The following is a 27,287-nucleotide window of genomic DNA, read 5'->3' as shown; positions in this document are numbered from 1 at the left end:
GTGTAAATTCACAAGGTTCTCACCAACGATATTGAATTGAAAAGACTTCATTAATCAACTCTTTTAAAAACATTTCTTTAGCATTTCTTCTCTCAAAGATTTTAATAGAGTTGATTATATTTGTGGTTTCTATTCTTTACCAGAGAGACTTGGTCAAGGTTTTCTGGGGCTCAGGCATGATTCCCTTCGTGTATTTTCATAAGAGTATTTTCTATCAAACTCTAGTTGAAGGCTATTGTTTCTATGAAAAAAAATTATACAATAAAGAATTCCTATTATAAAATGGTTGTAATGGAGAAGCTATTAAGAAATAATGTGAACTGGTGATAGCATTTTGTCATATTTTTGTAGCTGTAATCTCATAATGTAGAAGAGAGCATAATCTTTCCCACCTGCACCTTGGTAAGCAGAAGCCAGCATTGTGTTTGTAGATACCTGAGTATATAAGATACCATCTAGCTCCCTCTTCCCACTTTTCCCAAACAAGGATCCTGCTTTTATATCTCTAGACCATTGAGGGGAACTAAGCTGGGTTGTGGGGTAGGTATGCAGGTCAGAGGAAATAGGACAAAGAACAACCACTCCCCAAACTGTATCTGGAACTATGATTTGTGGATGGGGGAGTTTCAGAGTTGCAGAAACTTGAATAGTTAAAAAATTTTTTTAATTATTTTTCATTTGATCCACAATTAAGATTTATTTTTCCCCATGATCTATTATAGACACAGTGTGCACACTCACACATACAACTGATTAAAAATTCTTACAGCATGCTGAATCATAACATTTTTCTTTTCTATTCTATTCTATTTTATTCTATTCTATTCCATTCCATTCAATCTGTTTTGTCCTACTCATTTTTGCATATGTAAGCATAAAGTATTCTATTAATATCATTACCCATCAATGATTTTCTACCTCTAATTTGATAATCCATGGTCTAGTAGCATCCTTCCTTGATCCCGATGTCTTAGATTATTATTTTTTGAAGAGGGGTAGAACTGCAAGGAATGTAAGGTATTTCTTTCATTTCCTTCACTTAGCAATAATACCAACCTTGGCAATGAAGGAGAAGAACCAACCATATTCAAAATAGAAAGAGTATTTGTGGTCCCAAGATCTACTGATGACAAGAGAGCCATCCCCAAATCAGATGAACTGCTATATCCTCTGTAGTCTTGGGGAGAACAAATAATATTGTGTACTACTTGTAGCTTTGGCAATTAAGGAAACATTTTCTTCTATTCTGAAAAACATTGTTCCCCAGTTCTGTACAGTATGGAGCAACATCACTCATTATACATACTTTACAAACACATGCACAGTCTCAAATGTCAACTCAGAAAAAATAAACATTCACTACCAGGCCCTGTACTAGACGCTATGCATCCACCAAGTCACTTAGTTCTAAGTGAATATTAAAACTGAATAAAAAATGGTACTCATTTGAATGGTACTGCTTTAGCTAATACTGGCACATGTTAAAAATAATAATCCTCAGGACTGGTGAGGATGAGTTACAGTGGATGCTCTCTCTCTCTGTTTGGTACCACCATTCTGGAGAACTTTTTGGTGGTATATAAGAGAAGCTATAGTCATGCTGGAAGTCTAAAGAAACTCTGATAGATTATTTCATTAGTTCTCCCTCTATATAACCATTTAGTAGCAATCTTTCCCCATTCTGAATTCTTAAAACAATTTTTGTATATTATACATTATCTTTACTTGTTTTTAACTGATACCTCCTTCATCCCCAGTCTTTAAACTTATAGAAGATAGTGACTACATGTAACACACATTTCTACCACCTAGGCATACCTCTCTTACTGTATATACTAGAAAACTTGGTACATTAACATTTGAATGGAAATGCATGCATTCATGCTTCACTGCAAATGATTTTAATTCACAAAATCTTACAGCTGATCAAAAGAAAAAAATTGGTCATTTCAGAACACCATAAGCAGATATTCTATCTCCAACTGGAATATGTATGTCCAATGACAAAATCATTTATTATATGAACATATGAACTTATAGAAGCTAACTGAATAACTGCATCTATGACTAACAATACCCTGCTGTGTTCTCACAGTAGAGGTATTTGCTATTATTTGGGGGCTGTTTCTATCTGGGTAATTTGCAGGAGCTTGGCCACTACACTTCAGCCACACTCTCTGGCCACTGAAAATACAGGTACTATATAGGAGTTGCTTCCCTAAAGCCACATATGAACAGCACTTTTGAAAAGCAACAGTGCTTTATTAGTAGTCTCTTGCATAACTATGAGCGCTGAAGCCAAGCCCCATTTCTGGATTTTAATGACTTGCTTGAATGTAACAGCCACCAAAGTCATTTAAAAAAAAAAAGTTGCGCTTTTGGTGGGCTGCTTACTAAACAGACCTCTAAGAAAGTTGACTGGGCTCAAAGTTATCTTCGAGAGGGTTTTCAAGAGGGTTTCAAAACATCAGGTCTTACCATTACATGGAATGGCTCTCTTTGCAAAATATCCCCAAATCATGATAAATCATTTATGTGAACCATGAATTTACTTACCAATGTAACCAGCGTGCAATTCTTACTTTAGCCTAAATCTTTTAAGGTTAGGCTGTAATGTTAGGATGTGTCAGGCACCTGTTGACTGCCTGAACTCTTTACCACAGGATTTGAGCTCTACTTAGGACGCTGTGTTCACTTTTCAGATAGAACCTGAACTAGGCTGTCTTTCTAGGACTGTGAAAAGAGATTCTTAAATTATATGAAACGTGTATGATGTGACCTATCATATATATTTGGAAACTCTGGGTTGGCCTCGTTTAAAAATCCAAATGTACTAGGCATCAAGTGAAACTTCACCTTTAAAAATCACTAAGTCTAGCAATACTGAGCTTTCTTTCCCCCTGGCAATCCTTCATCTGGGCACCGTCATACAGAGAGAGCACATTCTTAGTTTTCCCAGAAGGCAGCCCTACAGGGAGTGAGACTGCTGGGCTGTCAGTAAGAACTTCACCTGTAATTATGTACGAAATAACTGTTTGCCAGAGAAGTTCCCTCGAACTGACTGATGCCATTCTTCTTCCTGGAAGGCTTTCCCAGTTGATCTTTCAAGACATTGAGTCTCTTTTGATAGTCTAGCCAAAATGAATTCCCACTTTCTCAGCAATTCAGTTTAGTGTATGGATTATACCTCTCCCAAAGCATCTGTATTTCAGTAATTTGTGTGTATGTTTCCTCTTTTTCCTTCAACCTCTGGCCTTTTTTGATTCCCATACAGCACACTGAAAAAGACCTTGCACATGATAGCATGATAAGGGTTTGATAAAACATGATCTAAAAAAACCCTTATTTATGCTGTAGGACAGGAATCAGAGAACTATGGCCCATGGGCCAAATTCGACTGACACCTGTTTTTGCATGACCCATGAATCAAAAACATATTATTCTATGACACATGAAAATTATATGAAATTCAAATTTCAGTGTCCATGAATAAAGTTCCATTAGAACACAGTCAATCTCACTTGTTAATGTACTGTCCATGGCTGCTTTAGCATCACAATGGCAGAGATGGGTAGTTATGACAGAGACCATATGGGGGGCCAAGCAAAAAACATTTACTATCTGAATACTTTATGGAAAAGTTTGCTGATTGCTGCTTTAGGAAGAAGCATGCCTACTAGCAGAACAATGACTCTGCCTTGTGATGAAGAAGATTTTTTCTCTAATACCTTCACCAAGCTTTAGGCAAGTCATTTAGGCTCTCAGAGCCCCTGAGTTCTCTACTGTTATATGGAAATGATACCAACACTATATATACAGTTTTTGATACAAGGATAGGCAAAAAATTTTTAATACAGCAGCAGTGCCATAAATGGCATTATTATTGCATATTTTTGCTTTGCCCTTGTATCAAACTTTTAATTACATGTGACTGAGGACTACTAATTTATGAGAAGGTAGTCTAATTAATGACTTCATTCATTAGAACCTCATATCTACATGGCATGAAAAATAGGATGGAGCTGTCCTAATCTTCATAGTGGTTGTGAACACTGACACCTGTGTTCACTTATCTGGTTTGAGCAAATAATTTCAAGTATTATGTCTAAGACAAAAGGTGCTTATTAATCTGTGGAGGGTGATAACTTCAAATAGCTAAAAAAAAAAGGGGGGGGGTCTTCTCTACGGCCCACTCAGCTCTTTACGGAAACAATTCTCCAACAAGTATTTACTCTCCACTCTCTCTTCCAATAATTACTCACCAAAGCAGTATCAATGGAAAACTCAAAATAAGCAGCAAAGAGCTTTCAAAAACCCCATGAAGCAGAAAAAACATGAGATTCTTTTATACTGTCATTAGCTGAATGTTTATTTTCCCTATTCTCCCGTAATAGGAATAATAGCCAGAGCACTGAGGATTCTCAATTTACTCTGCTGTGTAATCAAGCACACACAAAAAGGCATTTGCAGCATTGTGTATGCTGCAGTAAATATTATTTCTTAACTAAAAGATGGATGGTCACCCAGAAACACATGTGGTACATCATTCAACAGCCAATACTTCATAATTATCTACACAATTATGCTCTGAATATGACTTCTCTATATTTCCAGTACATATGTTCCAGTTTAAATACCATGCACAAGTATGTGTGGGAGTGCACACAAACACGCACACACATACTCGTGGGATTAGAATGAAAAGCTGTTTTCCTATGGTCTAAAATCATACAAAGTATTTTAAAATCCTACAAAAGAACACTTAGTAGTGAAAAATCTTACTCAGAGACTAAAATTCCAGGAGCCCTGCTACAAAAACCTAAGGCTAATATAAAAACACACAAAAGACATGCAAATTGCCATCTGTCCTAAAAATCCCTGGGTGGCACATCAGATTGGCCCTTAAGTTGTACAGGTTCTCAGAACAAGAGAGTGTATGATGCCACCATGAACAAGGTAGAACAGGGAAACCCTATTCATGAACCAGAATTCAAGTGTCCCTTGAATAGCTGCTGAAACTTGCTAGTGTCAGGTTCATGGGTGACACCAATCAATGTCACAATGGCAACACCCGATCCCAGAGTTGCCTGGAGGTGTTAAGTCCAGGCAATGGCAGCCTTCACCACCCCTCTGTGGTTGGAATAAACAATGAATAAGTCACCAGAACCATTGAAAATGGCAGCCTACAAATTCTACTCTCTCAGGTCAACAGATACCACAAAGATGTTTATGTTAAAAAAAAAAACTGAATAATTATAGATTTAAAGAACATGGATTTGTGAGTCACTACACCATCACACACCATCCCTTGAGTTTTCTTTCTTGACTATCTTCCACAACCAATGATAGATTTTCCATGACTACTCAATAGGTCCAAGAAAAGAGCTGCTTCTTCCTTGAAACAGTCTCCCAAGGTCACTTGTCACAAGCTGGGTCTCAGGTCTACCTGAAGCAGTACTCCTTTTTTTGTTTTTTAAACTGTTTTTTTTAGTTAAAAGGAACAAATTGCCTCCTGTTTAAGTGACAGGTGGGAATATTACCTTTGTCTCCAGCAGTCTTATAAATAAGACAAGTAAACCCAAGTTGTATAAAGAGATAGTAGTAAGTCAAATACCAAGATAAGAGCTTAATTACTCAGCTGCCAAGCAGAAGTTGAAAGAGGAAGCACATGGATAAATCCAGTGGCCAGGTAGGGGTACAGGTTTTTGTCTTTTTTTTGCCGAGATAAAGTTTGTTGTTTTTCTTCTTTTTAAGCAATAATTGCCAATGATGCAGCATGGCCAAAAAGCAGTGTTCACACTCAAAAGATGCTTTTCACAATGAGCACAATGTTGAGTAAACATTCTATTATCAGCGATATTTGAATCTTAACCATCTAACATGGAATTTTATAAGTAGTAGTATCACCATGATGCAAAATTGCACAATTGAATTTCTAATGCAGTGGTGGTTATTTCAGGCTCCAAATATTATGTCATTGATTTGAAAGACAAAAAATATAATAAATAAAATGTTGGATAATTTTCATTTATGTATTTATTTACTGATAGACAAATGAATTCTAACATTTCATCTCTTTCTAGAAGTCATGTGCCTTTTCATTTTCTCTGACACACTTCAAAGAAATTAATATGGAGTTTCTTGTGGCATTATTAGTTAGGCTTCAGAAGAAAACAAAAGAAAACTGCCAATCACTGGACAACTAATAACCATAGTAAAATACCTTGGCTAAATCCCTCCTTGCCACGGTTAGCAAATAAAAACTCTGAAAGTTGTTCAATAATGTGATACTGCTTTAAAATTAAGGAAAGCCATATCACAACAGAGAAAATGACTATCTTCTCCTAGTTTCTTCAAATTAGACACACAGATACTTAAATATGTAATGATGCATACATAATTTGATTATTCCCTATTGCATGTTATTCTCATAAAATAATTTTAAATTTAAAATATCTTTCTCTAAAATAGCATCCAGTGTTGCGTATCTAATCTCAGAGTTCTGTCACTTGTCATTGTCTCAACCTTAAAGGCTGGGTTAATGTTCAAAAAAAGGAACATGCAGAAGTGAACACAAATTGTACCTGCATGTCTCACTTATGTGGAAGAAAAAGGCACGTGGCACCTTCGGGCTCACTAGCAAAACAAGAAGAGGGAGCCCTGCCACTTCTCAAATTAACATACGCAGCCATTCTCAAGTAAGAGTTTCCCTTTGAAAGTCATATGGATGCTGAAATGGCCCTTGTGAATGGACATTTTTCTATGTCTCAGCTGTGAATTTGCAGAAATGGAGACCGGGGTAGGGAATGAGAGAGGCTTGAAACACACAATTCCTTCCAGGAAAGCACTTTTCAGTCCTCAAGAGGGAAAGACAAAGCAGATAAACACAGATGCTAGGACTAGAATTTACCAAACACCAAGCCCATTGTACTATGAATGGAAATCTGATCCCTAAGCCACTTGGTTCACCAAGGTAATTTCGAGTCACTTAATACCAACTGAACCTCACGTTTTCTGACTTAGAGGCGGCTCTATCTCACAGGAACCATTTTCCTTGCAGGAGTCCAGCCTCCCTGGGACAATGGTTTATGCACATTCACTTGAGGCTATTCACCTGGAGAGCAAGTAGAAGAAGTTGAAAACACATGAAGATGTTCTCAGGACACAACTCCTGTCAGTGCACACCCAGCCTCATACACATCTGTCTCTCAAACATTGGGGTAAGGATCAAAACTGTCCCTTACCCAGCCTCAAGGAGGAACCATCTGGTTCTTTTCTTAAAAGGATCTACAACCCATCATACTCAGCAAAGTCTCAGTTCAGCTGGAGGCTCCACAGACAGAAATTCAGGCACTCCCTCGGCCAGTAACTCAGTAACCGGCTGTGTGACAGTGAGCAAGTCCCAGAAATGCTCTAAACCACCCTGTTCTGATTTATGATGTGAGGAAAGTCTGAAATACACAAAAATATGTACAAAAGCATATGGATGTGCATGTGCATAAAATACAACTCAGTTTTACCAAAGATGACTGTTATCAGTGTATTTTCTTCCTTTCTTACCAAAGATTACTTCCTTCACAATTTGCACTTCCTGTTCACAAGCCTCAGGAGTTTTTCCTCAGACCACATCTGCTTCTCCATCTCCTTTTCCCTGAAATGCTTCCTCAATGTTCACCATATCCTGCTGGCTTGGAGAACCTTACACATCTCCGCTCTGCCTTCACCTGTCACACCCCGGCCCTGGGTGCAGGTCTACCCCCTTGCATTGAACTCTCCACGTTTTATCCTTGAACAGTCTCACTGGGTGGTATCACTCTGAAGACACCTCCCCTTAATCTTGATCTCTTGCTCTGAAACCTACCTCAGCCCCACACACTGAGTTCTAATCCTTTGGTTTCAACAGACTACCGGCTCATACCACCCAGACGCTCTTCAAACACCTCAAAACTCCATATGCCCCAAACACCAAAATCCCTGCCTCCTTCTATGTTTCTTATTTCTGTTAATTGCCTCATTATCTTCCCACTCAAATTCAGAAGCCTGAAAGTCCCTGTTCACAATCTCCTCTCTCTCACCTGTCACACCCACCATCCTTTCAATCATGGATCTGTCATTTCTCTTATCTCCAATCTTTCTTTTGGGGGGTAGGGGTAGGTAATTAGATTTTTATTTATTTATTTATTTTTAGAAGAGGTACTGGGGATTGAACCCAGGACCTCGGGCATGCTAAGTACGTGCTCTACCACTGAACTATACCTGCCCCTCTTCTCATCTCCAATCTTATCTTTTTTTACTCCCATTGTCCTAGTTTGAGCATAAGTTACCCCTCACTTGATGTATTACAATATCCTCCAAGCAGATCTTCTTTCTTTGTTTTTATTCCTTCCAATCTACCCTACAAACCTCCTATGGGCTCAAAGGTCTTATACAGCAAAACTAAGATGCCAACATTCCTCACTTAACAACCTCTAGACACAACCTTTTTTTCCCCTAGTCTTCTCCCTACCACTTGTCTTCAAGTGTGTGACAGGCATATAGTTTAGACCTGTAATTTCCAATGGAACTAAAACTATAGTTTATAACACTGTATTGTACAAGGGAAGTCTGCTAAGAGAGCAGAACTTACATGTTCTCACAAAATAAAGATACACAACACATACATAAGTCTACATTTTCTAGTAATAAAAAAGGAAGATGAAGCAGGTAAAATTAATCTATTCATATATTGTGTATATCCCAATATATCAAAATATTATTCTAATATGCAATCAATATAACTATAAATGGAATATTTTCTGTCCTTTCTTATGCCTTTGTAATCCAGTGTATATTTTAAACTTACGACAACTCTTGCCTTGGATTAGCCATGCTTCAAGTGATCCACAGGCACATGTAGCCACCAGACTGGATAGTGCACATCTAGAGAAATACAGTCTGGGTTTGAAACCTGGCTCCACTTAACTGCCTGTGACTTTAAGCAAAGTAATAATCTCTCTGTACCTCAGTTTCCTCATGTAAATTAATATCTAAAGTTACTGGGAGAATTATATTAAATAAATTAACACAAATAGATTGCTCAAGCTGGGGTTGACATTATCAAAGCTATTCCATGCATGCCATATATATATAAATATAAATATAAATATAAATATAAATATAAATATAAATATAAATATAAATATAAATATAAATATAAAACTAGGAACCAACTCTCTGTTACACTTTTCTCTAAACTTGAATGACTGCTCCTGTCTGTTATAGACTGAATGTCTGTGTCCCCCACAAAACTCGTATGTTAAAGCTTCAACCCCCAACATGATGAGAATAAGAGGAAGGGCCTTTGGGAGGTAATTACGATTAAATGAAATCATGAAGGTGCAGTCCTCATGTTGGGATTAGAGCCCTTAAAGAAGGGACCAGACAGCTTGCTTTTCCTCTTTTCCTGCCACATGAGGACACAGCAAGAAGACAGCCATCTGAAAATTACGAAGGGTGTCCCCACCAGGAACCAAATCAGTCAGCACCTTGACCTTGGACTTTTCAGTCTCCAGAATTATGATAAGTAAATTTCTGTTGTTTAAGCCACCCAGTCAATGGTATTTTGTTATAGCAATCTGAGCAGACTAAAACCTGCTTCTCTTGATTATGTTCTCTTAGATTATGTCCAATTTTAACAAAATAGTTATTTCCATGGGCAGTGGAGTGAGGCTGTTTTAAATACTGCTGTTTGAATTCCCTTATTAACTGTGTAAATTTTAGAAAAGTCCTTAACCTGTCAGGACCTCCAGCCCTCATTTATAAAATAGGGGTCACAATAACACAAGGCTCAGAGGACAGAATTCAGGCAAGGCCCTTAGCTCTGTGCTTGGTATAAAGTAAGCACTCACTGCATGTTCACTTTAATTATTATTATTTTAAGACCCGGCTCAAATGTGCTTCTTGCCACAAATATTTTCTATCTTCCTTTCTATAAGATCTCTCTTAGAACTTAATGCCAGTCTTTTCATATTTTTCTTACATAGGATCTTAAATCTTAGCCTTTTTCTTCCTGCCATTGTTTGCACATGCCCTCTTTCCTTCCTAGACAGACAGCTGATTCATCTTGGACTCCTCCATGGCACTTATGACAATGCCTCACACAAAGCAGATGCTCCGTAAATGCCTGCTGAATGGCTGCTCAAAAAGAGAACTCCGGTTGCAACATATAAGATGCACTGCAGAGAGGAAGGAAGAGCAGGCAGAGGGAGGAGGAGCAAGGCTGGGGCACGAGTGAAGATAAGAGATACTAAAGACCTGAGCTGCCTATGGAATGGTATCCTGGAAGTGGGAACAGGGATGGGGTGAGAATAGGGGACAATGATGAGGAAGTATAAACCATAACAGTGTAACTACTGCCTTCTCCTTGCTTACAAGAGTATTTGCAAAATACATGTTAGCATGTATTAAATATACATTGCATGCAAAACACATGTAAAATATATGTTGATGACTAGCATCAAGGTTCCTTTTGTTGTGGCTTGAATAAATGCATGCATAAATGTGTGTGTGTGTATCTTATACTCAAAGTTCACCACGAGTCATGAGTTAATACTTAGGAATGCACCCTTACATACCAAGAACCCAGTCCATTTAGCTCTGCTACCACAATTCGTGGGAAAACATAATTGCACAGGGGTACTTAAAAACACTTTTATATGATGAGTGCTTTAAGACTGCTGAACACTTAGGCAATAGTCAATGAAACTGGTTTGAATGAGCACCTTATTTGCAGGAGTCAGTGAACTGATCAGCAGATACTTTTGAGACAATAATAGCTATTTAAAGAGCTAAATAAAATTGTGGGTTTTATTTAGCCTTATATTTTTGTTGAACTCTAACAGCATTTCCAATACATATTATTTTTTAAGTCCCTCAAAAGCCTTCTTAGTCACCATCAAGCTTAGAAAAATCAGATATGAGGAGATCAAGGTTATAGGAACAAAACACACTAACAATGTTTGCTTTTTCCTCCCCCTGAGTTTTACATGCATACTCTGATAAACTGTCAAGATTTAAATGGAATAAATGAAAAGCAATTCAAGATTTAGGGTGTTGCAATTGAGGGAATGATTTGAAATAAGTTTACTGGTAAAAACATGGAGGATGTCAAGATTTATAAGGAGAGATCAGCGACATCTCCATTTCACCAGTATGAATGTTATCAAATCATATCACACTGCACACAAATACCACAGAAAAAATGACAGTCATTTGAGTTTATGGCAACCATTTACTTCAAGTGCCACATCCAATGCCACAAACTCATTTTCTCAGTGATTACAAGGGTGGCAGGATTAAAACCAATTGAAAAATATTCCTCAATTATCTCAGGGAGAACTTGGAAAGTTTATTTTGCTTTCAAAGCTTTCCTTAATCACTATTTGGATGAAAGCCTAGCATGGAAAGTTATTCACATTAAGATGACAAAATATAGGACAGAGGCTATAATGGAAGGCACTCGAAGGTGCATTAGTAGGTTTGGTTCTATTCGCACACAAACTAATGGCTTTAAAACAAGCAGAGTTTATGATTTGCAAATGCAGCCCAAGCAAGTGATTCTGTTTGTCCATGTTGTCTATCACTAAATCTACACTGTTAAAGGAAGCCAAGGTTCATGTTTGGTGATCACACATTTTATCCTTAATTATAATACTAAGAATTTTTAAATGATTTTATCAAGGTGATCTAAATCATCTCCTAAAGCTGACCTGTGGTCACGGTTATAATACATTTAGAGATACCTATGAGAGGACACAGGCCTTTACTGCCTTGGTAACTCCCCAAAGAGGCAAAGGTAAATTTCATAGGTCACTGAAGCTCTGTGGAATAAGGATGACAGGTCACAGGATCTACAGGTGGGGTATTTACTGCTTTTGAAGAGTTTAAGCCAGAAGGGGGCGTGTCAACATGACATCAGGGAGGAGCTGGTGTCTTCTTATTTCTCTGACCTGAATGCACTGAATCAGCTTTTCCCTCAGGCTAGCTTCCCTGATGATTGTAGGCTGGCCACCTACAGCAACCAGGGTTCTGAGATTCCTCATTCAGATGCACTAGGAGAAAGGACATTTTCCACAAAGTTTGAACAAAAGTCCTTGAATCAATCAAATCTTAAGGCCAAAAAAAAAAAAAAAAAGGAAAAAAGCCATGAGCTCACTGGCTTAGACCAATCACTGGGACAAAGGAGATGAATCCATCTGTGGAGCTCTGCCCAGGGTCAGCCTCTCTCAGGCCTCATGGCTGCTTCATGGCTGCGATAAACAGTAGACACTGGAGATACCAACACAATATACACAAAAAGAAAGTTAAGGACAACTAAGAATCATCTTGCCTCTGAGGACAAATCCCTTCCAAAATCAATGGCTACCTACATTCACAAGTAATTTCTGGATACTACCAAAATAACAATAGATTCCAATATGTTGATTGTTCACTACAACTTTAAGAAAATAATTTGATGAAATAAGAAAACTGTAGAACATTTACAGAAGTAGGATATTTTCCATGATGATGTTTTTAACTAGGCTTTGATAACCATTTTAGCTATCCAAAGAAATTTCTCTTTCCAAAAGACTTACATTTACCTTGCTGGTACCACCAAAAGATTAAAACTAAAACCAAAACAGAAGATTCTCCACAAAGTGGAGAATCTCCACTTGCATTGATTGAGAATTTGTCAACATTCATTAAGCAATGATGCCTGAAACATGAACTCATCTGACAGAGGAGTCAGGATTTGCTGCTAATACACATTCAGGAAATATTTACAAATTTTCATATGAAATCAAAAAGTTCTCATTAGCTTCCACAATTTGGATCCCCTTCGGGCTATTAAATATTAGAAAACCTCTGCAAAATTACAGCTTTCTATTTCATAAATATCTAGAGTCATGTTACCCAAGAGAAATATAATCCAAGTCACACATATATTTTAAAAATTCTAGTAACTATGTTAAAAAAGTTTAAAAGAAACAAGCAAAATTAATTTTAACAACATTTTTACTTGAACAAATACAACTAAATTTTTATCAGTGCAGCATCTAATCAATATAAAATTACTGAGATATTTAAATAATTTACTTAAACTCAATATTTTTGGTAACTTCTTTAAAATTCTCTGTGCATTTTACAATTACAGCACATCTCAACTAGGACTAGCTGCATTCCAAACACTCCACAGCCACGTGTGGCTAGTGGCTCCCATATAGGATAGTGAACATCTAAAGTATCGAATGCAGTTAAGCAACGAACTGATAGGTAATTAAGAAGCAAGACGACAATCTCCTGGGATCCCTGATGACTTTTAGCCCATGGCCTATACCTCTGACTTTATTCCAGAAGAGAAACCATTGAAGTGGTAAATACTAGTGACTAGGGAGCTCTACTTTGATTTTAGACATAAACAGAAATTTTGAGACGACTAAATAGACTAGACAAATTACTTAAACTCTTAGAGACAGTTTCCTTGTCTCCAAAATAGAAATAATATCTATCTTATTGTATTTTTGTTAATTAGGTGACCTAAGTAAAGCATTTTCATTGTGCCTGGTATACAGTGACTGAGCTTCCCTTTATTAATATTGCTGGTATTATTAATTTTACTGTTATCACTATTGTTTTCCTGATTTGAGTGTCCCTTCTTTTCCTGGTTTCTTCTCAGAATTCTGGAGAGTTCTTGTCTCTAGCTCTCTATTCTCTACCTAGGTCTGTAGCTCTTAAACTTTTTTCACAGCAGCTCAGTAAGAAATGTATGTAAGATCACGACGCAATACACATGTATTGAAAGGACAGCTCATGAGGCCTGGGACATTGTTTTGTTCACTGCTATATCCCAAATGCCCAGAAGTGCCCAGTAGACAATATTTACCAAGCGGGCAGTACATGCTGATATAGTATACTCTATTCTTATTTTAATTTTAATTCATTTATTCTAATAAAAAATGCTGGCTATGATCCACAGAATTGATTTTTTTAATCCACTATTTGGTAGTGAACTTCAGTTTGGAAAACTCTCATCCCTTTTTTGTGCTGAGTTTTCATTTCACACACAAGGGTGATGTATACATAAGGTGACACAGAGCCTTGAGGTGATCCTCGACCCTTCCTTCTCTCTCATACCCCACATACATCACATACATTCCATCCACAAATCCTCATGGATCTACCTTCAAAATAATAACCCAAATTTGACCACCATCCCTGCTTGCCCCCTGGAGTCGTCACCATGAGCCCTTGCCTGAGTATTGCATTAACTTCTCACAGGTGCCCCTGCCTGCTCACCTGCCCCTTTACAATCAATCCACAACGTGACATCCAGTGAGATTCTTGAGGGAAAAAAAAAAAGTCTCTGACCAAACCAATGCTCCTGAAGACATTCAGGGTATAAGCTCTAAATATTTTCAGTGATACACAAGGCCTTCCATTCTTCGCTGCAACCAACTCCATCTTACCTCTTGGCTTTCATCTACTACTTCTTTCCTATAATACCTCCCTGTTCAACCATGCTAACTTTTCTGCTGTTTCTAGAAATACTCAGCATGTCATATATTAAAACCTTGCATGGATTGCCGACTCTGCCCAGAGCTCTCTTCCCTAAATAGCCACAAGATCAACTCATTCGCCTGTAAGTCTTTGCTCAAATGTCACCTTCTCAATGAAGATGAACTGGATGACGTCACTTAAAATGGTAACCCACATGCCAGCCCCCCACACTCTCATCTTATTCTGCTTTTTTTCCTTCATAACACTATCATTTCTATATCAACTAACTCTAAGTCATTTTCAACCCAACATGATGGAATTTAAATACCATAGAGACACAGGTCCCTGTCCATTTTCTTCATCAGAAACAACGCATGACACATAATAGATGCTTAATAAATATTTTTTAAAGAATGAATGAATCTTAAATTTTTTTTTGAGGAAAAACAAAATCAAGTTCATCTTAGGAAAAACTCCCGGCTAAAAATGACTATTTGCCTCTCTGCTGCAGAGAGAAACATGCAGAGACACAACAACAGAAGAGCATGGAGAAAAATGCACAGAATAATGAATAACAAAAACCTTAAACTTGAGAAAATAGAAAACACAAATTATCAAGCATTTACTGCATTTATTGAGTTTACGTCTGTGGCTAAACTCAAAGCAAGTGAATTCAAACAATGTGTTTTTACTTGGCATTTATTTAGAGATCTTCCTTATATTATGAACAGATTTTTAACTTTACTTAAAAATGACCCAATATTGGGTAACAGAATATAACATTTACAAGCGGATCTTTTAATCTAAATTTGATATCAATCCAAAAGCAGTACCAACATTCAGTATATGAAGAATTGTATACAATTAATACTCCTTAGCAAATTGACTAGAGCCAAATTCTTTTCCATATTTTACTTGTAAAGATGACCAAATCTCTAAGTAATATCCTACATATAGTTTATCATATATCAATTAATCCAATTCTCCTTTATCAACCCTTACAGCTTTTTCACCAACATATCCAGAAAATCAGGTTGACTTTTACAATTTTTAATAATGTCTTAACATTTTAGAAAAATGGATACTGCTTTTTCCATAAGTCTGTTCATAAATATGTAGAGCATTTCTAATAAATGCTGAAGAACAATCAACACAATTCGCACATAGTGTAAAATTACAACTTAAAATTTTAAACTTTTGAAAAACTAATCTCATTTTCTTTAGCTGCATATCTACTTTCTGAGTGTTTCTCCCTGTTTCCAATTAATTGGAAAATTTCAGGGTTGTTTCTATGAAAATTGGTATTGTGAATAATAATACTGCTGTAGTATATTCTCTTCATTTTGCTCCCTCTACAACAACAAAACTCAAATTTAAAATTTTGTAAATGAATAAAATAAACCAAGAAAAACAAATGTATTTTGATATCCATATTGGTCTTTCTGCAAGACTATTTAAAAAGGCAGGCATTTATAAATAATTACTCGTTTTTCCCTCAGTGCTAGGTTAGTAGCAAAGAAAATATTTTAGGAAACAAAACTGAGGCATCACAGGGGAAAACCTGTTTCAAAAAACTTTATTTTCAAAGTTGGAGGTTTTTCTCCAACTGCTTATCGAGTGAGTCTTTCTGTGTTAGATTGTTCCCCAGAAACAAAATTCATCATGATATTACTGTGATACTCTTTACAGACGTGTAATTTCAAGAGTACTGTCATTAAATAATTTTTCATGCTTTTTGAAAAATTGTTGACGGTTTTAAAAACAGTTGACGGTTTTAATATCATTTAAATATTTGAAGGCTGTTTAAAGTTTGACTTAAGGGCTTAGACGTCTACTCCAACATAAACATGTCTTCAAATAACATGTGTTTTACCTGACAGTGTATTTGGCCTTATTCGACACCAATTTCCTCCTCATATAAAGAAAAATGACAGGCCACATTTTTTGTTAATTTTCTTATGTATCATAAAGAACTCATGATTATCTAGAAAATTGGTCTTCTCAGGAGATGGATGCTGAAATTTTTAGGGGTAAAAGATGATAACTTCTATAATGTACTTTCAAGTGGTATAGTCAATCAATCAAAAACAATACATACCCATATGTAAATAGACAGAACAAATATAGTAAAACTGTACAATAGTTAAATCTAAATGGTGCATATGTGAATATTCATTGTGCTATTCTTTCAACTTTTTAGGTGCCAGAGAATTTTTTAAAATAAACAGAAAGAAAACAGTAAGATAAAATAAACTATTTCATTTATAAGAATCCTTATCTTACTCTTCCACCCCTCCAGGAAACAAAACAAAATGAACAAAAGGAAATACATCAAATAATTTTTTAGAGTTGCTTTTGTATGATGGATATGCGCGAATTATTCCTTTATCTTTGTTTTGTTCTAAACTTCAAACTTTCAAATTAAAAAAAAATCCTATCTTTATTTTTGGTCCCTTAAATAAATTATTTGCTTAAAGAGAAATAGTATTGTTTTTAAGATTAGATATGAAAATATCAACATTCTTTAAAATTTATATTCTCCATTTACACTAAAGATTACAACATTTAGCCATTTTGGAAAAAAGTCACAGATTAACATTCTTAAATTCTGATTAATTGTTAAATTCGTAATACTACAGTAGTTCTGTAATATTAAGTTCCATTATATTTGCTATGAAAATAAAATGGCTTGCAAAAATTTAGGAGTGAAATGAGAATCCAATTAGCAGAAGAGAACACTAGAATTTTCTTTCTGGGAAAAAATTGTCTTTGCTACTGGTAGAGTATAACTTCAACATTTAAAAATTACTTAACATATGACTCAAGTATAGTTCTAACCTCAACTTAGAAAATACAGCCTATTGTTACCTCCTAGGCAGCCAATGAATGAAAGCAGGATCAGCTGTTTCCATGACAACATCATCTTTAATTGCCAAAAGCAAGAGTAACTCTTGTCCAGTCTCTGATGAATAGACTGCTTTGTCTTCAGGTAAATCCTTTAATCTGTAAAATATATTTACAAAGAAGTCAGACTTGAAAAAACAAACTGCTTTAAAAAGTAGATTGTGTTCTTTTCATAAACTACCATTCACAGCCACTCAAAACCCTCAAAGTGAATATTTTTGATGCAAAAAGGATGTATGAAATGTACACACTTTAAAAAATGCTTTATGTAACTAATATGCAGGTGGAAGCAACTTCACAAAATCAGAAATGTTGAACAATACTAAAATACTCAATATTAGTATATTAAATAATGAAGTACTGCTAGATAGTAATTACAACAAATAAAATATTACCCTGAAATTCTAACTTTTCTCATTTCCTCTCGTGATAACATTTTAATAAAACTAAAAGGGTCAAATCAGCAGATATCTTGAAGCACCACTTTTCATAGTCTCTGAATCCCTCATAAGGCATATACACAATAAACAGCATTATCAATGTTCATCTTAAACCTATTTTTTCAGAGACAAATTGCAGAAAGCATCCAATTACATATGTTGCATCAAACAGATAAAAAATGCTAATGATGAAACTGTGCAGTCTGAGAATCTTGCAAATGAAACTATTTTGTTTTTTGCTTTCTTGAGTTTTCATCGACTTGAATGAGTAAATAATTGTGTGAATATTCTGTGTCATTTTCAGTGGCCATTTGAAACTAGTTAAACTGTAAGGTTAGTAATCAAAGTAGGCTAGATGCACACACCTAAAATCATAGAATCTTTTTTTGATTGCTGGTTCCACACAGGGGATTAACGACTTTACCATCAGCCATTTTGGCAGAGAAGGTGTCAGTCAGCAGCTGCTGTGGACTAGGCTGTCTTACCTGTCCTTGAGCAAAGGAAAGAAATCTCAGTGGTTCTCAGCTATGGAGTCCCGTCATGTGATGTGAGGTATTAAATTAGAATTAAGTGTGTCCCAAATAATAATAATTTCAAGAGTGAAAATGCAACATCTTGCAAACTAAGTACCTAATATATTAAATCAGATATTCTTACAGTAATGTTGTTCCTGTTCACTTGCAATATAATATGTTTTTGTCAAGGGGAGGAGTAAGAGATGGAATTGCAGCTAGAATTCCAGGATTTAGGCATAACTCGGACTTGGTCCATGGGAATCTGGAACAGGTGGAAATACAGTTAAGAACTACTCCTCTAAGAACTGCAGGTTAGCAACTTACACCACCAAGGGGTCTGCGACCATTTCTCACTAGCCTCATTACTACAAACTGCATGTGTCTTAGTTTGGGTTCCCCTTAATGCAAATACAGCAAAATGAATTCAAGTGAAAGCAGGTTATTTGAGAGATGAACAAACAAAACAAAACACAGGGTGTGGGGAGGTGAGAGGGAGAAAGGAAGGCAGCCAATGAAGGGTAAGATATAAATCCATCAACCCCTGTGTGTACGCAGAACTTACTCCTGCTGGGAAAACCCTGGAAGTCCAGTCTGTGTGGAAGGTATGCCTCAGGGTGATCCTTGAGTTATCCTTGAGTTGTCCACTTATCCTTACCAAGAGGTAAGGGAGCTGGAGTATTTATATATCAACTTCCATTAGTCATTGTTTGGAGGCTTTTTTCAGTGAATATTAATTACCCAGCGCTTCTAGCCTCTCACTGGTGCAACAAAGTGTCTCCTGAGGCCAAAATTGCATATGGTGACAATTGCTTCAATCGTGCACTGAAGTAACAAAGGCAAGAGGATATGAAAGAGGCGCATGTAGTGTTTGTTACACTGTGCATATGAAACTGAGACTTTTTGAAGCTATTTCAATAGCATCAGGTCCCAGGAGACTTATGGCCAGAAACATGAAATGCTTTAAGTATACAAGGGAGGACACACCTTCTACCTCATTCAATCATTATACTTCTCAAGCCTTCCCAGTACTTGATTTCCTCCACTTGGACCAAAGGCTTCTGATACCTAGCCTTCCTTGCTGTATTTCTGCTCAATCTGTGAGATATTTTGTGTCCATTATTATTTTCAACTAGTAACTTGAATGATAACTGAAATCACTCTGATTAAACTTCAATCTGACAGCCATAACCACCATAACTTCCCTCTAATCATGCATGTGAGGAAACGGTAGTCCAGAAATCATGAGAATGACATACACACACACACAACACACACACATAGTAGAAAAGCAAACATTTAAAAAAAACTTTCCAAATAAAATACAATGATAATTAGTCATAAAAAGCACTGGAAGCATCAAATGCAATGGTATGATACACAAAGTGTCCAATATTCATGAAAAGTTAAGAAGGTATATTAAAGTCTGAAGACATTGGGTGAGTCTCAAACACAGGAAAGGCTTGAGGAGTATAACACTGATCGAACTGGCATCTCTTTCTTTGAAGAATAAAAGCAACCCAGTTTATACATTAAATATACTTGGAAAGAATTTGGTAGTAACAAAATAATAAACTTAAAAACCACAGGTTGCTGGAATTTTCAGGTAAAAAGGACAAACTTTAGCAAAAGGTCCAGTAGTCACATCATCACAATCATTAAAAAGCACCCAAATAAATATGTGAGAGGCTTTGCTCTGTGCCATACAGAAAGCAAAATAAACGGTCTATGTTCCAATACTGCAAGAGGGAAACAAAATATTATAAACACAAATAGGATAAGGAGAAAATTACTAGACAAATATACCTCTGAAGGTGGGACCACATCTTCTCCATCACTGGTTGCTCCAATGTTCCCAACACTCTACATAATTTTAGGCTTTCAAGTAATTTTTCTTACTGAGCTTTAAGAACAGGAATAAGTCAATTTGGGAAATTAAATGATTTCATTGGACATCAAGTGAGTGAGAAGCATTTCTAGTGCAAAGAAAAGGTAAGTTATAGCATGATATCCAGCCACCATTTGAAAATTATTTCAGGAAAATGTGTAAGGAGGCGTTAAGAAGATGACAACTTAAAAAAAATGTTATCTTCCCAACAATGCATTCTCAAAGTAACATGCATATCAGTTACAATCACAAAGTGTAAATGTATTCAAAGAAGTTCTAAAGTCTTTTTGACCTGATTTGCAATGAACATTCAAATCAGATATATTTTAATCTGTATTAGGCTTAAAAGGATGAAAAGGCAACACATTTTGCAACACACTAATTTCATTCTTGCCTTCAAATTCACAGAAACCAGAGGTTAGACAATATTAACCAAACTATCTGATTTAAGAGAAGAAATATGTCCATTGTAATATTCTTATATATGCACACACACAGGAATACACTGTCTAAAGTTTGAAGATAAAAGGAAACCACATTCAGGAATGTTATTTTTAAAAATCATGCCACTCATTTTTAATCCATGCTAAAGTAAAGCACTGACTTTATAAATAGTGAAAGTAATTAATACAATCATGACCTGACTTCTCAGCACTGCCAAGTATTGTTACAGAATGAAGGGACATATAAAAGCTCACCCCACTTCTGAAATCACCAAGCTAAAATAAATACAAAGGAAGCTACTGAAACAAGACAAATACAAATCAAAATGTCATCTGCTACAATAAAAATATCCTACTATTCACAGAAAACGTTTTAAATCAAAGAAAAACTGCATGCCCTTTAGAATTTTCTCTGCTAATAGACGTTTGCATTTGGGGGCTAAAGCTTAATATATTCACAGCACGTTTCTCATGGCTATTCTTTAAATAGCCCCCAAATTTAGTACATATTGACAACTGTACTATCTATTCTTAATGTCAGCTGAACTAAAAAAATGCTAGACCTCGGACTCAAAACCAAAAATGCTGTAAATAGTTGTTCCTGGTTGCTTTCTAAAAGAAGAGACCATTTGTGGCTTTTGTCATATACTTTCCAAAATTGTGGATCATGAAATATTGATATATATTTATAATATTAAATGTTTATAGACAACTTTGAATGCAGTCTTGGCAAATGCTCAGAGTTAAGTTTCTTTACGCAGAGGAAAATTTAGATGTGAGAATAATTTGGCTTCATTTCTATCAGAGTAACAAGTACCAAACGAGCATTCTCTTTTTTGAAGAGACAAACCCTACAGCAACTTTGTTGAGCAGGATGGTTTAACACATCTCTCACATCCAAAAAAAGTCACCCCCAACTTCGATATCTGAGCAACAAATCCTACTCATGAATATACTTTGTTCCCAACCCCTACCAAAAGTCCCCACATAAAACTTGAACAGATTAGAGACTTCCAGTATAGTAAAATTTTTAATCATTAAAGCATGAAAGTTCAATGCCTACGGGTATTGTATTTTGAGTCTTCTGGAGCCTATATTAACTCATCATGGTATGCAACCAAAATACCATGGTAGTCAATGAATAAATGAGTTGAATGGCTTGATGAGACTGCACATCCTGTCAGTTCAGAAATCAGGCATCATATACCCACTCTGTTTTCAGTCATATCATAATCATAATCATTCCTTCATTCAGGATCTGCACATCCTCCAGAAATGGAGCTGATCCACTCTGCATACTAAACCTGTTCCTTTCCTGCTGAAACTGAATGGGCAGGGGATGAAATTTACATGAACACTGGGCTTGACAGCTCCACACGCATCCTTCCTACAGTTTACAAGTGTTCGGCAGCTAAGAAGAGGGAGGAATGTAATATGCCCTGTTTGATGTGATCTTCACACCAACGGTTCTGTGTTTACAGCAGCACAGTCAGCAAATAAGGCAAATGCCAGCTAGCAGTCATCTCACGCTCCTGCGGAGACCTACAGCCCTTCATCATCCTTCCTCCGACCCTCAACACTTTCAACACCTTTCATTACGGTTATTTAGACCATGGCATTTCTCTCCAACTTGAGTACAATCTGCAAAAGCAAAACAAAACAGAGATTCATAACCTTTCAGGGGTTGAGGTCCCTTTTGAGAATCAGCCAAATCTATGGACCCACTTACCTCTCTACTCCAAAATACACAGAGTGACATAAGCTAACTTCTTTCTTGTAAACGATTTGTTTTATTACACTGCAAAATAATTTTTCATGTTGATATTATATATATATGTGTGTGTATATTATATATATGTGTGTGTTTATATATATGCATCTGTTTGTGTATTTGGAGATTTATTTCTTCTTTCTTTTTTCACGCAGAAATTAATGAGAACTTCACCAAGATGGAATTAAATATAAATTACGCAGATTGAAAAGAAAAATAATTCTGTTAAATAAATAAATTTATTTAAAAAAATAAATGTTCCTGAGAAGGCTACTGTTGAAAGGCCTGACAAAGAAGTTGAAACTATGAGACTGTTTTTGGTATGGGGAGGAATGTCATTTCTGACATCCAGTTAGGTTTTTTCTTTCGATCTTTTAGCAAGTAGTGTACACAGGCAGCAGCAAAGAGAATGAATGGGAGCTCTCGGTGGGTATACGTGGCAGTTGTTGAATCAGCCACATAAAAATATTGCCAGAACTCTCTGAGATGCCTTCCATGGATTTCAGAGCCTCTTTTACTTGGTCCTCAACTCAAAGAGGTCATCTCTTGTAACTTAAGAGCTCTCTCTGTCCTCAATTCAAAGACATTTTCACTGAAACCACCTCAGAAAAAAATGACAATTCCATTTTTTCAATTGGTTCCCCTAGTTCCATCCAAGTGCAAGCTGGAGAGAAAAGACACAGCTACCAAATCACGCCAACTTATTTCCTGCTTCAGAATATTAGACAAAATGTCAGTACTTTAAGTATATTTGACAGAGGGTGTACTTCCGTTTTCTTGCCTTACTTTAAGCCTCAAACTAAATGTGTCCATTTCCAGGGCACAATGTTTTACAAACACCTCTCCAATCATGGGTGACTACTACTTGGCATGCAGCAATGGCCCTGGTAGCAGGTTGTGTTTTGTAGCAAGTCCAAGTTTCAGTAAACTTACAGGATTTTCTAACGGAATCTTCATTCCTAAAAAAGACTGGCAGTGTCTAATGTTTTTCCGAGGTGGTGAGAGCGGAAGTGCTCTTTTTTTTTTTTCTTTTTTAAATGCTTCCAGTGAAAAGAACCTTGCCCTAAGTAAGGTTTTTAAGACTTTTAGGTCCTACAACATTTAATGACAAGAGGAAAACTAAATGATAAGCAAGATCTGTGTCACACACTTATCCTTGACATTTCCCAAATTAAACAAAGAACAAAATGAACAAATTTCTATAATTATAAATGCTGCATGGGTTTTCCTTCCTTCTTACCAAATGGGAAATGACTGCAGACCTCATGCCATGGTGAGGACAAGCAATGTACCTTTCCTAAGTCTGCATCACAACAGTCCTTGCCACTACAGTTTATTTAGAATTTTTTTTAAAAGCTTAAAAAAAAAAAAAGCTTAATTCATATGATGAAAATCTTTTCTTACAAAGACAATTTTCCAAATATTAGTAGGGAAAATGAATCATGATATACTAACCATGCCTGCTACTGAGTGTTTATTTGCCGGGTACTGCTTCGTACATTAACCCACTTCATCCTCACAACAAACCACGAGGCTCACCCCATTATCACCCCCCTTTCAGATACAGAAACAGAGATGCACAGGGGGTAAAACATTTGTCCAAGAGAAATAAAGACAGAAGCTCCGTATTTTCACTGTTTTTTCACACAGTATGTGTCAAGTGGGATGCTTAAGCAGTCAGACTGTTAGGGAACCGTATAGTATAACCTGATCTTTTATAGATTTGTAAAGGTTTGTATTCATATAGTTGGCAATTGAAACTAGTTATAGCAGTGATAATGCACTGAATTTCACTACATTATAAACAAATTAAACTTCTTTTATAAAGGGAAAGTCCTGGATTATTTAAATAAATAACTGTCCTGCTGGATTTCAAGCATATACATTGTGATAACGCACCACCTCTCTCGTAGGCAAGAATTAGGAAGAATGAAGCAACTCTACTTGGGATTAAATCAAGATATCTTGAAGACACACTAACCCACAAAGTTAAGGTCCAACACAATGTGTGAAGTGTGATGCTTTTTGTGTGGAGACAAAAAAGAAACAGACACCTATATACATTTACCAGCGCACAGAGTTGTCTGAAAGAATATACAAGAACTGGAGAAAGCCGTTGTCTCTGGGGAGAAGACCTGTGCTCTTAGGAACAGAAAATTGAGATAAAACCCTTTTCTCTCTACATTCTTTTCTATATTTTCAATTTTCTACAATGTACACATATTGATTTCTCATATCACCAATGCTTTGAAAAAGGGAAAAAAAGTCCCACTTCATTGCTAACAGGATCATAGGTTCAAAAACATGTAAATAATTGTGCTGTGAGAGTCAAGTAGAACAGGACAAAGAGGTTGAAAAATGCTAAAAAGTGCTTTTCAGCCTGGATTAAACAGGACTCAGCAGGAAGACTAGCTTCGCACACTAAGCAAGGCCATTCTTTTTTTTTTTTTTTTTAACCTTGTAATTTTGGATGAAGGAGAATGATCCTGGTGAGAAAACGCCCATCGCTGAGAGCCTACGGCACGCCAGGTACAGGCACAGAGAGAATATTTTAAAATAAATCATCATCTTTGACCTCCAGGTACTTACACTCTCAAGAAGCATTCTGACCCAGAAACATTGTAATGTAAGATTCCAGACCGGAGGAGAGAGGTCTGTAACAGGTTGTTAATATGAAGTTCCTTCTTCAGTCACAAGACACAGCAGGTGTTATATCCTAAAGGTAAGGGAAGTGCCAGAACAGAAAGGAACACATTTTCAAAGGAGAGACCGCAAAACCATTTGTCTGCCTCTGAGACCCTTGCTCACATCAGAGGTGTCTGGAACCTGAGCAGAGGATTTGAGAAAAGCTCCTTTTTGGAGAAAATTCTGCTGACTTCCACCCACTCGGGGAGGAAGGTAGATATTTCTTGAAACCCCTGGGTGAGCGTGGGCTTTAAGGAGCCCCCGGAGAGCTGTATTTAGAGGGGTGTGGTGGTCTAGGACCACACTAAGGAAACAGAGTAGGCTGAGCAGAATAGAAGACTGCAATTTATGAAGGGAATGGATCCTCAGAGGTGTTAGAGGCACAGAATTCATAGTGTTTCAGACACACCCTGAGGAGTGCATAGGGGAACGCAACTGTCAAAACCCAGAGCAGGAGAACCACCAGGCTGGGGCAGGGGACGACTTTCCAGAGAAAAGGTAGGGTATCTAATGAACCCGTGAAAGAACCGCTGAAAGAAAATACCACTTCTAACACTCCTGGTAAGATCAAAGTGCCATGATCCTAAATCACTACAATGGAACTAACCACGTAAAACTTGCTGGCCCCTCTCTTCTCTTCCTGTGCAACACGGTCGCTGAACTCGAAATAGCCAACTAGCGGGAAGAGGTGTAGACATGCTAAGCAGAAAAAAAGCCAAGATACCCTTTCTCTGATTGCAGACTTCCCCGCTGCAGCAGCTTAGCACTGGGGAGGGAGATTTGTGTTCTCTTTAAATCAAGTTCTAATTTTAAACTATTACACAGGACAGAGTATTTTAATTTGTTGATTGAAATGAGATTGGATTTGATGACCTAAGTATCATCAAATATGCAGTGGACAGGGCTACTTGGGTTTTCTTCCAGGGGCAGGAGAGGACTAAGAGAACAAATTCACAGAAAGAATACAAAGGGGCAAAGAGAGGCAACGACATTGCCTGAGGGTCACAGCTCAAGAGCTGCATCTCTTTAACGTACAGTTGAAGACAAGAAGCATGAACAGTGGTTAGAAAATGGGGACACTCCATTGAACATTCTAGTACAGATGGCATCCAGGGTAATTCTTAAAAGCGGAAGATGTACCCAGGAGAAAACAAAGGAGCCAACAATACTGGCAAAATCTAGCACCACAGGTGATTCATGGGAGTGAGTGAAATGACTCACAGAAAGTCCAGAGAGCCCTGCTCTGAGACAGAAGGATGGAGAAGCCCAGTGTCTAGGGTGTGAGCAAAGGAAGATCCACTCCTTGAGGATGACAGAAAATGAACATGCCTAGGGGTCCAGTGCCACTCATGTGTGACCAGGTTATGAAAAGTAAGGGTACATGTAGAGGGTTTAGTCTTGCAAGGGGGTGATGGAGACTGCTTGGGGCTGGGAGTGGGAATGGGGAGTGACTGAACATGGGCAGGAGGGTTCTTTCCAGGTGATCGAAGTATTCTAAAATTGGGCTGTGAGGATAGTTGCACAACTCTGCAAACTTACTGAAATCGCTGAGTTGTACACTAATAGGAAGGTATTTTATGTTATGTAAATTTTACCTCAAGAGAGCTACCTTTTTAAAAAGGCAGAAATAAAGAGAGAAAGAAGGAAGAAGAGAAGGAGAGCAACAAAGAACAAGAAGGAGAGAAAGGAAAAAAAAAAAGAAAGACAGACTGTAAATTAAGGCGTGCAAATGCCTTTGGTGATGTCATCATGCCGTTTCAGTGGAGTTGCTGGGAGGCATCAGCCTCATTGTGGTGGGTGGAAGTGTGAATAGAGGGTGAGGAAGTGGGAACAGCTAGAGTCAGATACTCTTTCAATAATTCAGAATGAGAGTGATGGGATCGTGGTTAGAGATGGGTGGACGGTCGATACAGACTCAATGAAGGGTATTTTTAAGTTGGAAACTTCTTGGGCATATTTATAGACTAAAAGGAAGAACTCAAACTCCAGGAAACAAAAGGTTTATTTTAATAGAGGAGACAATCTTCCTGGAGGGAACTGGTATGGTAATGACTATGCCTCAGGCAAAATCACAGGAGCAAGATTAAAAGTATGAGCCGAAAAGGAAACAGCTGTGATTCACTACTA

At 37.0% G+C, this 27,287-nt stretch overlaps 1 protein-coding gene across 1 annotated transcript in view; it reads right to left on the bottom strand.

The window, feature by feature from the left end:
- CNTN3 (contactin 3) overlaps positions 1–17,517 on the bottom strand; it is a 224,662-nt gene extending 207,145 nt beyond the window's left edge. The window contains exon 1 of the mRNA XM_064496308.1: positions 17,386–17,517. Coding sequence (XP_064352378.1) covers positions 17,386–17,440 — 55 coding nt within the window. The 5' untranslated portion in view covers positions 17,441–17,517. The remainder of the gene's footprint in view (positions 1–17,385) is intronic.
- Between the last annotated feature and the right edge of the window lie 9,770 nt (positions 17,518–27,287).

Source organism: Camelus dromedarius, chromosome 17, assembly GCF_036321535.1.
Source record: "Camelus dromedarius isolate mCamDro1 chromosome 17, mCamDro1.pat, whole genome shotgun sequence".
In the NCBI taxonomy this organism is placed as follows: domain Eukaryota; kingdom Metazoa; phylum Chordata; class Mammalia; order Artiodactyla; family Camelidae; genus Camelus; species Camelus dromedarius.
The sequence above is the reverse complement of the archived record's forward strand: the minus strand, read 5'-3'. Positions and strand labels throughout refer to the sequence as shown.